Raw genomic sequence first — 17275 nt, forward strand, 5'->3', positions numbered from 1 at the left:
TACCTATTCTTGTGTCCGTGGAGCCAATGGCCATGCGGATCAAACAAGGAAGTATATATCATCAGTCATAAAAGTGGGTGACAAGCGGATCAACTGTTGAGTTTCCATATGCATTCCCTCCGTATGTCAGATAGCCTTCCACTAGATCAGGTGTCGTGCCATGGGTAATTTCTGTCGCGTTACCCATTACCCAGACTGCCTGCATTCCCATGATCATGTGCTGCAGGATATGGCAGTGGATTATCCAGATACTGCGAAATACCTGTGAGTAGACATTTTCTCTCCGAGAAAAAGAATAGAAATTGCTTACCCAGGATCGGTCACCCTAACCCTCCAAGCTCTCCATCCTTGACTGGTGTAATCAAGGCCAGCACCAATTTCGAATCCCTCGGTATACTTGAATAATAAGCTAGTATCCCTCACAATTGGATTGTATCCCCTCAGCTTCTCCTCGTTTGCCGTGGCATTGTAAGAACCTGGCCCACTCCCAAGATCATAAAAATGAGCACCATGAAAATGCCACGGATGCGTGTCAAATCCGCCTGCTACTCCATTTGGTTCGTTCACAAGGATTATGTCAATAATCTCGCCGATTTCAGCCGGGTACACGTTGAGTTCAGGGTCCCATCCATTGTAATTCTGGACGGCATTTTCAAAGTCCGGGATTGCTCGTTCGCCCTGCTCGTACACGCTGACAAGGTAAGGGGTATCATGCGTGAGACTAGTGTCGTTATACGGAGTGTCTCCTTCATGTTGGTTAAACTCATTCCAGGTATGATTACTTATGGTCCAGAAAGATCCACTCGCGGTGTTCAGTTGTGCAGAGGTCATGATCACCTGTCGAGTTACTTGATCAGCGGTGGGAAAGTCATTTGGTGTCAGCGGCTCCAAGGTATATTCTAGCCAATACTGACAATCATACGGGATATGCACCGGGGATTGAGGAGGAGGTGATGAGATGTCGGTTGTCGTATTGATATGGATGCCAGGAGTCGTGTACCGGAGGACTGCATAGAAGGTATTATTCAGATCAGGACATCGCGGTTCAATTGGCACCCAAAATTCACTCTTTCCAAGGTTCCGCAGCTCTTCTTCCGTTTTGGTATGAAGTAGGAAGTCATACCGTTGGCCTGCTCCCATAAGGATGTAGTCTGTGCTTGCTGGGTTGGTATAGCCAGCATCTGCAGCGATCACAGTGAGGTTGTCGTGGTTTTCGAATGCAAAAACGAATGGGCTCATTGCCACCCCACCTATGGCGCGAAAACGGTATGTCTTGTTTGGCTCGACTTGTATGATTTCTGGACCACAGGATGTGCTACCAATACTCTGGGCTTTCTGAGGGGGCAATGTTGCCCCTGTTTCATTGTCGGGCAATACTGGAAAGCCATTACCATTGACCAAGATAGTCTCGGCTTCTCCAGACCTGATTTTAGAAAAAAAAAAAAAAATCGTATGGATCAGCAATGCAAGGTATTATATATACAAGCTTGGTACTTGTTTGTACTTGTTTCACTTACCATAGAAACTGCGCGTAAGGAAGGGTAAGACCATCCTGGATTGTGTCGTCTGTATTATTGTAAAGCTCGGAGAAAAAGAGCATTCTCTCTTCGTCGTAATCATATGGATGTTCTCCGTCTGCCTCGAGTACAATCAGGGGGCCCGCAGCAGAGACTGCTTGGAACGCAACATGAGAATGATAGAAATAAGTGCCCGCTTCACCGATCTGTGGCCGCAATTCGTAGTCAAAGAAATGCTGTGCCTCCTTGCTGTTAGTATGTTGGACTCCGATACTGCAGTAATATGATATGAGCTTACCCTGATAGGCCATTGACTCGCCTGGGGCGTTCCATCTGAATACGGGGCTACAGATTGGCTTAATCCGTGCCAATGCTATAAATGGTAACACGGTCAGCATATCTCAAGTCAATGATGTGTTGCTTAGTTGCGGGCCATAGACTTACTATAGTCGCGTTGTCTTTGTTAAGATCATTGTATACTCTGACCCAGGTCGTTTGGTTTTCCCTTAGATAAACAGTTGGGCCAGGTGCAGTTTCTAGAGGCAGCAGGCGAGAGCAAAGTCAATTCTGGGTCATGAAGAGAACCGGTCTTTGATAAACGGGGCCAAATATCTCACCATTCACAACAGCAGACGCTCGTGTTCTGCATGCAACGGAAATAGTTTCACCAGTAATTCGAAGGACGTAGTCTGGCTGGAAACTGCTGTCATGCATGACCTGACGTAGAGCCGTAGCCAACGGCAAACTAGCCAGGAGGAAATGAAGCCTAAGGGAAATAGAAAGCCACATGGCCAACAGCGGCTGTGAGGCCATCGAGAAACTGCTGGATCTCGGATATAGGTTTGTAGCTTATAGGCGCGAGGTTAGGTTTTCTATATTCATAATATTGCACCAGGCAACGGTATGCAAAAGACCGATACATATAGCTCCCGGTATATAAATCAACAGGCGCTGGCGTACAAACAAGATGAACTTGCTGGAGAAAACCGGCGTTTGGTCACTAACTGAAACATAATATCTTGGTGCATTCTGATTTGCAGCTCAAATGCAGCAGTTGGGCTGCTGATCCCAACAAAGCACAAATGCGCAAACCTAACCGCGTTAAGAAGCCGACGCCGTAGGCCTGCTTAACACCGATGCCCGCTATAATCCATGCATCTTATTTTGCATACTGCGTACGTAGTTGCTCGAAAACCTCCAGAAAATGACATTTATAATTGGTTCACTGTCATTCGCAAAACGCCGGGAATCAGTGACAATGAGAGCAAACAAGCAACGTAGTTCGGGGGCGAGTTCGGTTTTGAATCTGCTTGGAGATTATCACGATATGCATGATGGTACTGCCAATACCAGCGAAGGGCACGTAAGTAAACCAATACGGTGGGCGAAAGCAGAATCAATCGAGCGTGGTATAGTTGTGACAACAAACTGCTACGGTAATTGACAACCTAAATCGGATAGTAGACTCTGAAAATGTACTATGCTAGGCTATACCTACTCAATGAATACATGCAACATACAATTGTGAACACTTTATTTAAAGGTGTCCGTAAATGTGGCGGTGTCGCACATCAAGGGCATGTTGTGAGACAATATGCTGAGTAATGAAAAAAGAAAAGAAAAGAAGAGAAAAGAACCTAGGAGACAGAAACTTAAGCTAATAAGAGCTCTATCCTTCTGACTCGCGTAAATCGAACATAACATATCCCGTTTTATTTTTGTATCCGCCCAGCCAGTTTATTGGGAGAGGTGGCGATGAAAAGGTAGTTGACATCGAATACGTACGCCACGTAAGTCGCACTCAGCAAGACGATGGGTTAGATGAAGAACATGCGGATCGGACGTTTTACGTTGTCAACAATTTTCGTGTACAACGGTAGGTCGACATCTCCACCAAGGTAAAGTTCGTGATTGCCCGTTTCCTTAATCAATCGAGCCTTTTTCTGCCTGAGCATTGTCGCGCCGTGAGACTTTTGAAGGGCAAAGTAGCCATAAACTTGAATCACTATTGCCGCAATACTGGACGACCCAAAGACCCAACGCCATATATAATACTCAGCAATTCAACCGCCGGCAACTGGAGTAAGGACCGGGCCAAGGATTGGTGCTAGACTGTACGTGCCCATGGCTCTGTCACGTTTTTCAACGGTCCAAATGTCACTTCTGAAAGAACGGATTAGCACTGCAAAGATTACGAACTCTCCACAGTGAGCACTCACCCTATCGCTCCGCCTTCTACCGCGAGCGGAGCACTCGCACCGAGGCCAGCCATAAAACGGAAGACAAAAAAATCGGCCTCGTTCTGGGCGAAGCCGCAGACCAAGCTCCACAAGAAGTACCATAGATTGCTGGCCTGTAACATGCAATTCCGACCATAGACCTCCGAACAGGGACAAAAGGAAAAAGGCCCAATATCATAGGCGATAATGAAGATGGAGAGCGCTAGCTCACCCTCAAACTTCGCTCTTCATATGGATGTCGTGACCTAGTTGCGCTATGGCGGGGCCATCATGGATGACGAGACAAGCGAAATGAAGGTAAACAGAGAAACTCCGATGGCGTACTTCCACTTGGCTTTTTCCGGCCAATTCTTCGGGTTCTCAGTGTCATCCGGTCCTTCCCACGTCACCAGACTGAGATTCTCTTGGTTGTTCGCACCATTTTTGTTGTCATTCTTAAACCTCCAGGTCTACAGGGTTGTCCAACGGCTTTCTCCTCTCCCCCGATGGAAGGCCGTTTGGTATGGTGCCGTTCCGTTCTGAATACAAACTCGAAGCCATGGCCGTACAGTCCAAGCAGAGAGAGCTCTGGTGAGGACAATGTGCTACCGAGCGCGGGCGTTGTTGTCGTTCTGATCTTTAGGGATTTTTGTGTAGTGATCCCTTGTAAAGAAGTAGCTCAAGTAGTGAAAGATGGAGAAATGGCCCTAGCCCTAAGCCTGATAACTAAGTGTACCGGCCGACGGAATATCCGACCCAATCATGCGTTTGCCTTTTTGGCAATTGCGAACGTTGGCACAAAACAATGGCAACAGAGATGTCGTGGTGTGGCGATTCCAAGCACCGACAGATAATAGAAGGCGAGACACCATTGGCAAGTGGAGCACTTCAATATCCTTGACCTCTACCACTTCTAGATGATGGCATGCGCCGACCGAGTGGCTGTCGTAGTAGCCATCATTGTGATGTAAATGTATTTGATGAGTGCTTGAGAATATTGAAGGAATAGAGCTCTGTATATAAATATAGATATTCATACGCATTTATACATGCATGTCTAGGCCGGACTTCTTACCCTTTCTATACGTACATCGTGTAGCGGATACAGAGTACGGAGTTTCCTTAGGTTCTTAGACACGGCTTTTATTACGACCACGGGATACCCTCCTCAGGAGGAAGAAAAACTTACCTTATATTGGTCAGGAAGTGCTGGGATTCCCTACGACGTGGACTTTGTACTCACTGGCGTATTTGTATTCAAGTCAGCCACATCTTTTGAATTGCTGCAAACGCTCTGGGCGATTTCCAAGTTGCATTCACGGTTTACTACAAGCATCGAGAAGACGGCTAGGAGGTAAATCGCGAACATAAGACAATGGTCCGCCGGTGTTGCACACGGCAAGTTTTGGTACGTTGTTGCAACGAGATTATGTGCAGATGGGCTGTGTAGGAATTTGTAGATAGGCTTCACGTTCTTCGCATATATCTCCCAGAGTCACGTGTCGTCCGTGGCGGATGGATGATACTCCAGAAGGTTCTAGGGAGTGCCCAAGAGCCCGCGTGAAAGCGAGACTGAGGGAAAGTAGGAGTCATGTCGGAGAAATCACCTGCCGCGCCAAAGATATCCACTTCGACTAATTCGCCAAGACCATGATTCTCAACATCACACCACAGATTGCTGTTAATGTATCGCGAATTGCTCCCATCCAGGATGAGTCTGCCTGTCGACGCTGCAGTCTCTGCGTCTGCGGTGGTGACCGGTCTCAATACTGGTTGTGTCATCTTCTCCGTGGCGAGGCCATGCTGGGCAAGGATACGCTCAAACCTTTCGAGACGCCCATTGATGTATTCTGTGGCGTTGCGTTTCCGTGAACCTGCGGCCGCGGCATCCTCATACACACGTTTCAACTAATGTCGTCGACTCGCAGCGCAAGCTGGGCACTCTTTGTCACAGTTGATTTTGCAGGTTGCGCAATTGAAACATACGAAGCTCTTGGTTAAAGACGGCGGACGGGTGACGCTACACCGTTGGAATTTAGCTGAGGTCGGTTGGCCGTTAGCACAACGCAGTATCTTGAAGCTTGAGGATGTAGAGATAAGAAGTCTCACAAAGGGACGCGCAGATCGAGGAGCGCAAGGCATATTGGAGAAGCTGCATCCGAACGTCATGATCAAGCCTGGCCATGGAGAGCGTAGGTCAAGCGCATATTAAACTAGTATTACTTGATTGGGCTAGTCGAGGATATTTCCAGCGCACCACGGCCGGATCGGTGTGGATCTTCACACTAACTCTAACCAGAATAGGAATTATGACCCACTTTTGTATACTATACCAACTTGGTGCTAACCCAATTAAGAATAGTTCCTTTGGAATATTCAATTTGTACTCAGTTTCTACTCAAAGCTAGAATTTCATTTCACATTTAATTGAACGTTCTTCGAAGTCTTTCAAATTTCTTCAAATTTACCATGCCGGCCAGCTCCAGCACTGAACCTCGCAGCTCCCTCGACACTCTCCAAACTAATAACTTTGATCCCATTGTCGTATTCGAAACGCAGTGCATCCTCGAAAGAACTAGCATTGTAGACAGCATAATAACATGAGGTGCGATCAGAATTCATGCTGCCTTGTGGAAATTTCACAAGCTGTAGTGATATCTTGGTTGCCTCTTCAAGCGCCTTACCCTTGGGAACGATTCGATTGACCAAACCCATCATGAGAGCCTCTTGCGCTCCAACCCCCCTGCCTGTCAGAATCATATCCATAGCTCGACCAAGGCCAACAATAGCTTGAAGACGGACCGTTCCACCGTCGATGAGAGGTACCCCCCAGCGTCGAGAGTACACACCAAAGATAGCATCCTCCTCAGCAACACGCATGTCTCCGAGCAAACTCAGCTCGAGCCCACCGGCGACAGCATATCCGGACACAGCGCTGATAACCGGCTTGCGAATTTGCATCCTAGACGGTCCGATCGGCCCAATATTGCGGCCCTCGACACGTTCGGATTGGCCTATTCGAGGGCCGGTATATTCGCCAGCTTCGTGCTCCCCAAACTTTGCAACCTCATGCAAGTCAAATCCAGCGCAGAATGTCCCATTGGCGCCGTAGAAAACACAAACTTTTTGGTCATCATCGTTTTCAAATTCTAGGAATGCATCAGTCAACTTTCTGCCAGTCGGGCCGTCGATGGCATTTCGGCGGTGCGAACGGTTTATCGTGATTGTAGTGATTCCTTCTGTAGATTTTGTGACTTGAACAGCATCAGGTTCCTTGTCTATGCTGGAAGAGGCGGTTCTATTATCCATTTGAAGCTGGTATGGCTTAGCAAGGAAAGGGTCTGCCCGAGACATGAAACGCTGCCTCAACTGGGATAAAGACTTTTATGCTCTGTCAGAAAATTCCAGGCCCACGCTTACCGGGTTACTGAAGGCTTTCAAGGTTATCTTATAGTATTAAATTCATAGTTTCTAAGGTTGCAATGTCCGTGCCAATGCCTTGCTAAGAAGAATTTGCGATTATAATCATGTGCAGAAAGCCACTCAGCCTTCCCAGCGGATTATGAATTACGAGATTAGTAAACACAATTTTCCCTTTCTTTAAAATACCACGTCATTAACATTACGCTGCGCAGAGTGCATTTGCATAGCATGTTCGGTGGTTATTGGACGCCACCTACAGCAACCCCCGATTCTAGCCCACTACGTCGGGGCATTCAGATCGCTTATTGTAGCCTAATACGTGCACTATTGCACAGGCTGAATCAGCCCCGCCTCGAGGTTGTAGGACTAGTTCACAAATATCTACAGAGACATGGTGGTAACCATGTAACACACTGGCTGTTTAACTAATCACTTCTCTTTCTAGCTTCTCAGAGGTGCAAAATGATCTCCGGTCTTCATTCCTAAAACCGGAACCAGAAGGATAATCTACATCATGGCTGAAGCATTGGCCTTGATTGGCCTTGCGTCGGCAATCGTCCAGTTCGTCGAATTCGGGACGAAGCTCTTGAGTCGCTTACATGAATTTAGTGACGATGTTGGGAATATGCCAAAGGTGTTTCAAGACACTAAAACTCGACTACCACTAATCATCAACACATTAAAGCGTACCAAGGAACAGGCGGAAGCTGGCACTGTTGCAGGTTCGGTGGCGAGTGCACTTCATCCTCTAGTCGATGGGTGCACGGAGCAAGTAGAGCTCTTGTTCAGCATTGTTGATAAAAATCTCCCGTCGGCCAAAGCGAGTACTTGGGAGAGAAGATTGAAGGCTCTGAAAAGTATCGCAGTCGACAAGGACGTGCAGAAGATAAGCGCTTCGCTAGATCGTAATGTCCAGGCATTGATATTTCATCAAACGACGGTCAGGCTCGACAATATCACACTAAACACAGCAAAAAGCGCAGACAAAATCTCTCTAGAGCCGTACTGGGTCGTGCCTTTTCTGCAAAATCCCAAGTTTGTAGGTCGCTCCTCCGTGATACAAGAACTCGAGGCAAAACTAGGACAAGATGTATTTGGTCGTCGGCTTGCACTGTCGGGACTCGGAGGTGTAGGGAAATCCCAGGTGGCTGTTGAAATGGCCTACCGTACAAGAGACAGATGTTCCGGTTGTTCTGTTTTTTGGGTCCCTGCGACAAGTCCCGAAGCATTCGAAGCTGCATATCTGGAGATTGGGCGTCAGTTGAACATAAATGGCCTTACAGATCCGGCTGTAGATGTCAAATCACTCGTGAAAGCTCGCCTCAGTGATGAATCTATTGGCAAGTGGTTCATGATAGTGGACAATGCGGACGATCAAAACATGCTGTTCAAAAACATTGGCAGCGAAAGGCAACAGGTTACTCTGATGGACTATCTTCCCAGGATATCGCATGGTGACATCTTGTTTACGACACGAAACCGCAAACTAGCTGTGAAGTTGGCAGGAACAAACGTCGTCGCAATTTCGGAAATGGACGAAGGCGCAGCGGAGGAGCTCCTGCGCAAGTCCATTATTGATGCTGATATTCTAGACGATTCAGCGGTTACAGCAAGGTTTCTGCGTCAGCTCACTTACCTTCCCCTCGCAATCGTACAGGCAGCTGCCTACATTAATGAAAACAGTATCTCTGTGGGGGAATATTTGGACATGCTCGAAGGCACGGAAGAAACAGTCGTGGAGCTACTAAGCGAAGACTTCGAAGATGATGGAAGGTATCGCGAGTCAAAAAACCCGGTTGCCACCACGTGGCAGATCTCGTTCGAACAGATACGATCTCGAGACCCATTGGCCGCCAGATACCTTTCCTTTATGGCCTGTTTTGATCCGAAAAATATACCACTTCGTCTGCTCCCTACGGAAATCTCAAAGAAGAAACAGATTGACGCTTTCGGGACGTTGAAGGCGTATTCTTTCCTGACCGTCCGCAGTGATCAGGGCTTTGACCTTCACCGACTGGTGCATATGGCAACCAGGGACTGGTTGTTTATGGATGATTCCCTAGAGGATTATACGCAACAGGCGACCGAAAGATTAGCCGAAGAATTTCCCACCAGCGAACATGATAAAAAAGCCATTTGGACTGCCCTCATGCCGCATGCACAATATATATTAGCATCGTCGCTAGCCATGGAGTCCAAGGAACGGTATGAGCTGATGCAGAAGGTATCACTGTGCCTGTCCGCAGACGGCAAGTATGAGGAGGCCGCAAGGTTCCAATCCATGACATTAGCTCGGGCTGAGCAGACCCTTGGTCAAGCACATCCAGAGACAGCGATACACGTGCAGTTATTAGCCAAGCTAATGCAAAGCATGGGAAAGTATGATGAAGCAGTTACACTCAATATGCGCGCAATGGCCGTCTTGGAAAAGGTGCACGGGTCTGACCACACTAGTGTACTCACAACCTTGAACAATCTGGCCATGAATTATCAAGCCCAGGGTCGGCTCAGTGAGGCGCAAGGGCTTTTCAAGCGAGTAGTCGAGGAAAGTAAGCTCAAGCTTGGTGAAGAGAATTCCGAGACACTGAAGAGTATCGGGAATCTGGCCACTAATTATACGACTTTGGGGGACTGGACCCAAGCCGAGGAAATGCTGTTGAAAGCCATCGAGGTGTCCAAGCGTATTAATGGACTGGAACACCCTGAGACCCTATTATACATGAACAACATATCCGTCACGTACAGTTTCCAGCGAAAGCTAGATCAAGCCGAGGCAATGGCCAAGCAGACTCTGGAACTCAGAACAAAGGTGCTAGGCCGCGATCATCCTGATACCCTGTTAACCATCAACAATCTGGCCTTGAGTTACATTAACCAAGACCGATTCGACGAGGCTGAGACGCTATTCCAGGAAGTGATTCGGGTTAGTACGAAGCTGCAAGGGAAGGACCACCCGGACACGTTAATCGCGGTGTCCAATCTCGCGAGTATCTATTTGGCCAAGTCCGACTGGAAGAATGCGGAAGAGCAGTTTGCCCAAGTGCTGGAAACACGAAGGAGCTTTCTAGGACGATATCACATGAAGACCATCAACGTTGCGGCTCGTTTAGGCTTCGTCTACCATGAGAGCGGGCAGACAGAAAAGGCGGAGCAATTGCGGACGGAAGTAGAGGCTGCGACGCCGGTGCTGATGATGCAAGGTATTGCACCAGCCTGGGTGACATTCAGGAAGTCAGATGATCCAGCTGGGTTTTGGGAAGTTGTTAGGAAGATATGCAGCCCCGAGGCACGCAGGCATGGGATGCAAGTATTTACGGGGTGATGAAAAATCTACCTGCCTTTTTCCTTTATTTTCCCTTTTCTTTTCGGATGCTACAATGCAATGATGCCAAGAAGCAATGACTAAAAACATATGTTTACCGACATGTAAATAGTATACGCCATGGAAAAAGAGGCGTATGGACCCGGCAAGTCCGAGCGAAAGAGGAAAAGGCGTGCGAAAAAAAGACGCAAAAACCCACCGACGCGGCGTGCTGATTCGCCGTTCTTGGTCCAGACTCCACCCATTTTTTGACGTAGTTATTTTTTATCAGATTGAAAATCCATGCTATCCGTCTAGTGCCCACAACAACATGAGCCCACTGGAGCTGATGGGTTAGTATGTAATTATTTAGATGATACGTATTGTACACGGGCATTGGGCGTGTTCGCCGTAATATTACGCTCTGAGTACTAATAATACGGCTAGCTGGCCGACCATCGGAGAGCAGCGCAGCCAATCAGCGGTGGGGCTGATAAGATTATCAGATCCGCTTTGGAGCCTAACAAAGTCAAAGTTATCTGATCCGGCCACGCTCCTTCCGGGGCCTGCCTTCCCCTCCTGCCTTCTTTCCTAAGAAAAAAAAGTGAAAAATAGACTGCACGTGCCTCCGCCCCACGCCGGCCATGCAACCTTCCTGGTCGTATATCAAATGGTTACATTATATAACATGTCCGCCGCTTCTCTTTTGCATTTTCTGCTTTTCTTCTCCCGAGCCGTTTCTCTCGTCTCTTCCACCTCTTCTGAAACTACTCAGAGCTCGACGTCATGGGTGTTATCGATCGCATTCGCGGCCGCGATACTTCCCAGCTCAATGCTGCGGCGCATAACCCCAGCCCTGTCGACGAAAAATCCGTCAGTCAGCCGCAAGATGTCCCGGTCAGCGACTCGGATACCTTGAGTCTCGAGGCTCGTGCTGCAAAGGAAGTCGAGGCCCATCCAGACCAAATCACCGCTGATGCAGCTGCCGGTGTCCAGAAGGCAGAAGCCACTGCCATGGTCTGGGGCAAGAAGACCGTCTATGCAGTTTATGCCTGGTAAGCTGCTCTTTTTCTCGTTCTTCTCTTAAAGCTCTATATTCATAGGCTCCGCAGGATTTGGGTGTGCTATTTCATGCTGGCGTTCCAGTCTGCAGTGGGCAACAATTTGCTTTTCGCTGCCTACTCGGATTTCTCCACAGCCCCTGCCATCACCACTGCAAATATTTTGGCTGTCATCATTGGCGGTGTGATCAAACTGCCCATTGGAAAGATTATCACTATCTGGGGCCGTGCTGAAGGCCTTGTCGTCTTCGTGGTTGTCTACCTTGTCGGTATTATCATACTCGCCGCATGTACTGGTCCGAACTCGTACGCTGCGGGTTATGTGTTGTACTGGATCGGTTATGATGCCATCTACTTGATTCTAGATGTTTTTATCGCCGATACCTCAGGCCTGCGCAATCGAGCTTTCGCCTTTGGATTCTCTAGCACCCCATTCATTTGCACCGCATTCACTGGCTCTTTGGCTGCTTCCTCATTTATCAAGACCAGTGGATGGAGGTGGGGCTATGGTGCATTCGCCATCATCATGCCATTTGTGTTTCTTCCGCTGGCTATTGTTTTCAAGCTATATCAGCACAAGGCCTATAAAATGGGCCTTTACCAAAAGGAACCCAGTGGCCGTACATTGGCGCAGTCCGTTGTCCACTACTTCATTGAATTCGACTGTGAGTGACTGAGCATACACTGCTGCAAGAATTTCCAATTGGCTGACCCTAGTTTCTGCTCATAGTGATCGGTGCATTCCTGCTTATGGCAGCATTCATCCTTTTCTTGCTTCCTTTCAGCTTGGAGTCATATTTCCGTATTACTTATCAAAGCGCCGCTTTCATCGTCATGGTTATCCTTGGAATTTTGCTATTCCCTGTCTTCGCTATTTGGGAGGCATACTTTGCACCGAAACAGTTCGTACGATGGGAGCTTTTCAAAAGCCGTACGGTGCTTGGTGCATGCATTCTCAGTGCTGTTCTTTACTTTTCTTTCTACTGTTGGGATTTGTACTACTACTACTTCGTCATGGTGGTGTACGATCTTGATGTCACCTACACGGGTTACATGACGGAAATCTACAACGTCGGGTCCTGCTTTGTGGGTCCAGTGTTTGGTTTGTACATCAGGTACACAAAGCACTTCAAAAATGCCTGTCTTTACTTTGCACTACCGCTTATGGTGCTGGGCGCTGGTTTGATGATACATTTCCGTGGCCAGGACGGTTCTATCAATTATGTGATCATGTGCCAGATTTTCATTGCTTTTGCCGGCGGCACTCTCGTCATTGGAGAGGATATGGCTGTCATGGCTGCCTCTGACCGCATGAATATTCCCATGATGCTTTCGCTGATTGGTTTGTCCAGTAGTCTGGGTGGCTCCATTGGGACTGCTGTCGCGGGGGCCATCTACGCCGACACATTCCCCAAAGCCCTGCTCTCGCGTCTTCCTGAGGATGCCAAAACTAATGCTACAGCTATCTACCTCGGAGGATATTCCACTCAGCTCCAGTACCCAGTTGGCTCCCCTGTTCGTGACGCTATCAATTATGCTTGGGGCTACAATCAGAAGTACGGCTGCGTTGCAGCAACTTGCATCCTTGCTCTTGGATTTCCCGCTGTTGCTGTGTGGAAGAACTACAGAGTTGACAGGAAACAAAACAAGGGAACGGTATTTTAATCATCTTCGCTTTTAGGGTTAGTGATGAAAGGGAACATGCGGTTAAAAAAGAAATCCATGGATGCAAGTCATGTTTTGTCTCATGTACATACACTTACGACACCCCTGTTTGATAAACTAATTAATTATTTTAATAGATAAGAACATCAATTTCATCCCTTGAATCTAACCATAGCATCTACCTAGCTGTCTAATATTTATAGAGCACCGAGGTTGGAGTAATCTTAATACAAGCGTTGTACAAGAGTTGAACGGAGATGCCGACGTGCTACTCAGGTCTTAAGGTTAGAAGAAAAGGTAAGTACAACACAAGGCCTTGATATCCCACCTTTCTTTGCCCTATGTACTATTTTCTTTGGCGCCCTTCCATCCTTAGTGCTGCCCGCGTTTACTCACTGAAACTGCGTAGAACTGACAACCGGATCAGCGAGTCTTGATAACAAGCTCAGACATGCTCCGTGAGCCAAGGCTGGGCAGTCTAAAACTTGTTTGCTTGGTCCTCAGTTGACCAATTACTTTTAGGCTGCTAGCTCATGATCTTCACATTTCTGTCTTGTGCCTCATATTGAATCATTCCCAGAATTTTGTATTGTTGCTAAGCTTAGGTTGTTGGCGACCTAAGGGACATGTGGCCTGTAATTTGCCTCAAGATCTGTCATCTCTGTTTCATTATTTTGCGCCGTTGAGGTTGATCCGGCTGCGGAAGATTCATAGTTTTCGAAAGTTTGAGTATCGAAGCCGGGTAGCGCGCTGATTCTGCGCGGGAAAATCTCGGTACGACTTGTTTCTCTTGCTACTCTTGCTTTTCGAGGCCTGTAATGCGAACTATTATCATCTTCAGCTCCCAAGCGGTTCTGGTTGGCATTTGAGGCTTGAGAGCAGCCAAACCAATGCGACACTCTTCGTACTAATGGGACGAGCAGGGGCAGGCATGCACAGATGATGGCCACGGCACACTCGATCACGGACCAGAGCGTTGCTGGCCCAATAGTTCCTGGTTGAAGTGGTCAATTGAAATATATTCTTCATTAAATGTCGTACACTTACCAGTGACATTGTGCGGCGAGTATATGAACAGCGTTGTGAATCGATAGATGCTGACGCCAATAACACTGCATTTCATGCGTTAATATCCGATCCTTCTATATCAGCTGATGGCATGAAAAATAAAGAAAAATGACTCACAAAGTGCCTAACATAAAGATACCAATGATAAAGGTGCGATAGAGTTTTCTGGTTTGCAACTGCCAGCAGACTTGTATAGGAAGTGATAAAATAGCAATGTCTGTGAGAACATTTGGCAAAGCAACACAAAAGAACCCGATACGCAAGCTAATACAATGCCCAGGCTGGTCGATATCCCATGCTTTGGACACCGGGGTGCATTGGAATATGGCAGTCGGCACAAAGGCAAGAGCCCACAGTATAACAAAACTGCCACATATGAACGAGCCCACGCGGAAGGTTTTTGAGAGATTGGTGAAAATGCGACGGTACATAATCAGAATAGATATTTTGATGGTCATTATGTTGATAACATAGAAAATCTCGAATACGTAGAGCAACTAGAGTAGTGCCCAGTAAATCAAACCAAGTCAGCTCGAATCTGCAGCACATATAACTGGATATAGCGATTATCGGCAATCGTGAAGATACGAAGATGATAGACAGACTACTGACCTTGCGCACCACTTTCGAATTTTCAGCAGGGAGCTCGCTACGGTCTTGCCCCATTCCCCAATGAGCCACTAAAAGAACATTGTCAACCATTGCCCCTTTATAGATATAGAGGTTAAGCATCTTACTTCCAAGGCAGATACCAGAAAGGACAAAAGCCAGAGCCTTGTGTCATCAGTTAGCATCGGGAGAGTTCCACAGAACTGTCATTATCAACTCGCCAGGCTTAAGATAATGAGCCAGTCATCCAGGCCGAGAGGGAGGCGGCGAACGTGTCGCGCAATCAAGCGGAGCACAGTAAAGAGCAGTGCGAGTACACTGACAGTGATGACAGCAGCTAACACCTGGCTGACTTGCAAATTGCTTGCCATCGGACACCCTGTCTGTAGGGCTAGAAGTGGTCAAGTATAAGGTAGAGCATACAGCGAGATGACTCCAGAATGTGTCTTTGGCATATTATTTAGCTTTTTCAGTAGGTAGAACAAGGCTCAAAGGATATTCCGCTCAAGCAAGGTACAGTCTGACTAGTCGACGATGTGTTTGCTCTTCAGTTTGGATTTTTGCATTCGTGAGGCAAAGACACTTCCGCAATTGGAAATGCAGTAGAGTATTATAGTGGAGATGCCAAGCCGCTAGCGGCGAAAGAGTACATATAGACTAGTAACTATAAATTACAAGAACATCTATCTATATAATTGGGCTTCAAGGATACAGATTGAGCAAACAAAAAAAAACATATATAGGAGAAACTATTATTTGTCAAGAAAAGGTGCCACAAAAAAGGGAAAAGATATCTGAAGAAATTGTTCTAGTCCACGCTTTTTAATATCGACTATTTACTTACGGCTGGTGCATTGAAAGCTCTGCGAACGAAAAAGACACAATAAGGGACGGAAAGAAATATAGAAAGAACGCGGAATTCAAAACAAAGTAAGCAATTCAGCACCGTATGTTCGGAGTAGAGTACTTGACTAAAGAGCGGAGGTTGAAGTTGGTACCACTGCTGTCCGTGTAATGAAGCCTGACGACGACCACGATGGCGTCGGCACCGAGGAAGATAGCTGGCAGGGCGGCGGGGTTGGCACACAGGGCGCGGTCACCGTCACCTTTTGTGTGATAGTGACGGTTGTGATTGACGTAGAAGGTGTTGTAGATGTAGCCACACTCGTAGTCGTAGCCTGCGGAGCATCGTATGCCTCTGCGGACGACTCCGAAGTGGAATCGTTGTTGGTATTGAATGTCTCAGAGCCGGAAGCCGCAGTAGTCGTGGTTGGAGCTACATAGATAGAGGTCGATGTGGAGGTGGATGCTGTAGTCGTAGGTGGAGCCACATAGATAGAGGTCGATGAGGACGTGGATGTGGATTCTGTGCTCGACGAAGTCGTCGTGGATGGAGCCACATAGACAGATGTCGATGTGGAGGTAGATGTTGTACTCGATGATGAGACGGACGAGGAGGAAGACGAAGACGAAGATGAAGCCGCAGAGTTGTAAGCGTCACCAACCGAGTTAGCCACGCCATCCGTGAGCAAATATCCATTAGCGACGTAGAAGTAGGAATAGCGCGTAAGTGCAGATTGCTCGTTAAGCCACGTGCCGGCTTCCTCGACAAAGGAGGTGGCAGTGGACAAGTCCGAGATGCCACCTTCATCCGAGCTCAGGGCGAATTCGGTAAGCCAGACCTCGGAGATACCGTAGTTGGAGGCGGTGTCGATCGCTTCGGTGATGAAAGCCTGGAGCTCGCTAACAGAAGTTCCATACCAGTGGACGGCGAGAACTGACACGCTGCAGTCAGAGCAGTCGCTGATAAAGGACTCGAACCAATCGAGACCTTCCCCAGAACTGGACGAGGAAGTGACAGCAGGGCTCACTAGCGTTGCTTTACCGGCGTAGGGCGTGATGTACTCCTTGTAGTATGAGGCGGCTTCGGAGGCGCTCAGATCGGCCTGGGAGGACATATCCGGCTCGTTGAAGCCCATGATGTAGGTGCTACCATCTGAAATGGCCGACTCAATTTCCGAAGTCCATGCGTCGAGATAAGTGCTGCTGGCGCCCCAGAGCATGGGCACGTACTCAACACCAGAAGGCAAGTCGGCATAGCTTCCACAGCCCCAGTTATAGGCCCACGAGATATCGCTAGAATCGCCGATCAGAGCCGAGACGAGAGAAGCATCGTTGTAGGCAGCACCGGCCTTGCCAGAGCTGGACCTTTTCTGCAAGGATGAAGAGCGAAGCTGTTTGGAGGGAACAGCGCCTGCAGAGGCAACCAAAAGACCGGCAGCAGCGAACTTGAGAACGGAAGCCATTGGACTTTCTTTCTCTCTCCTTTTTTTTTTTTTTCTTTTCTTTTCTTTTTTTCTTTTTTCACGCTTTGAAAGGACAGAAATGGGTGGGTGTTGTGAAAGAAAGGGG

At 47.8% G+C, this 17275-nt stretch overlaps 6 protein-coding genes across 6 annotated transcripts; 2 read left to right on the forward strand and 4 right to left on the reverse strand.

Moving 5' to 3' along the window:
- Nucleotides 1–61: 61 nt before the first annotated feature.
- Nucleotides 62–2330, reverse strand: UA08_03264 (hypothetical protein; the record flags this gene model as incomplete). The annotated part of the gene is made up of 6 exons (XM_020265545.1): nt 62–251; nt 311–1423; nt 1518–1762; nt 1816–1890; nt 1962–2053; nt 2135–2330. The coding sequence occupies 6 exons, from the start codon at nt 2328–2330 to the stop codon at nt 62–64; spliced, it is 1911 nt and encodes a 636-aa protein (XP_020121704.1).
- Nucleotides 2331–5203: 2873 nt separating this feature from the next.
- UA08_03265 (hypothetical protein) lies at nt 5204–7090 on the reverse strand (the record flags this gene model as incomplete). The annotated part of the gene is made up of 3 exons (XM_020265546.1): nt 5204–5644; nt 5723–5913; nt 6205–7090. 3 exons carry the CDS (start codon nt 7088–7090, stop codon nt 5204–5206), a joined length of 1518 nt encoding a protein of 505 aa, XP_020121707.1.
- A 583-nt stretch (nt 7091–7673) lies between these two features.
- UA08_03266 (hypothetical protein) lies at nt 7674–10481 on the forward strand (the record flags this gene model as incomplete). Its single annotated transcript, XM_020265547.1, has 1 exon — nt 7674–10481. One exon carries the CDS (start codon nt 7674–7676, stop codon nt 10479–10481), a length of 2808 nt encoding a protein of 935 aa, XP_020121706.1.
- Nucleotides 10482–11246: 765 nt separating this feature from the next.
- UA08_03267 (hypothetical protein) lies at nt 11247–13186 on the forward strand (the record flags this gene model as incomplete). Its single annotated transcript, XM_020265548.1, has 3 exons — nt 11247–11515; nt 11564–12186; nt 12252–13186. 3 exons carry the CDS (start codon nt 11247–11249, stop codon nt 13184–13186), a joined length of 1827 nt encoding a protein of 608 aa, XP_020121699.1.
- Nucleotides 13187–13803: 617 nt separating this feature from the next.
- Nucleotides 13804–14934, reverse strand: UA08_03268 (hypothetical protein; the record flags this gene model as incomplete). Its single annotated transcript, XM_020265549.1, has 4 exons — nt 13804–14180; nt 14234–14298; nt 14372–14751; nt 14867–14934. Coding segments are annotated over 4 exons (890 nt in total), but the record flags the coding sequence as incomplete, so codon positions are not given.
- Nucleotides 14935–15834: 900 nt separating this feature from the next.
- Nucleotides 15835–17169, reverse strand: UA08_03269 (hypothetical protein; the record flags this gene model as incomplete). The annotated part of the gene is made up of 1 exon (XM_020265550.1): nt 15835–17169. The coding sequence occupies one exon, from the start codon at nt 17167–17169 to the stop codon at nt 15835–15837; it is 1335 nt and encodes a 444-aa protein (XP_020121567.1).
- Between the last annotated feature and the right edge of the window lie 106 nt (nt 17170–17275).

Source organism: Talaromyces atroroseus (assembly GCF_001907595.1).
Source record: "Talaromyces atroroseus strain IBT 11181 chromosome Unknown scaffold_3, whole genome shotgun sequence".
NCBI lineage: Eukaryota > Fungi > Ascomycota > Eurotiomycetes > Eurotiales > Trichocomaceae > Talaromyces > Talaromyces atroroseus.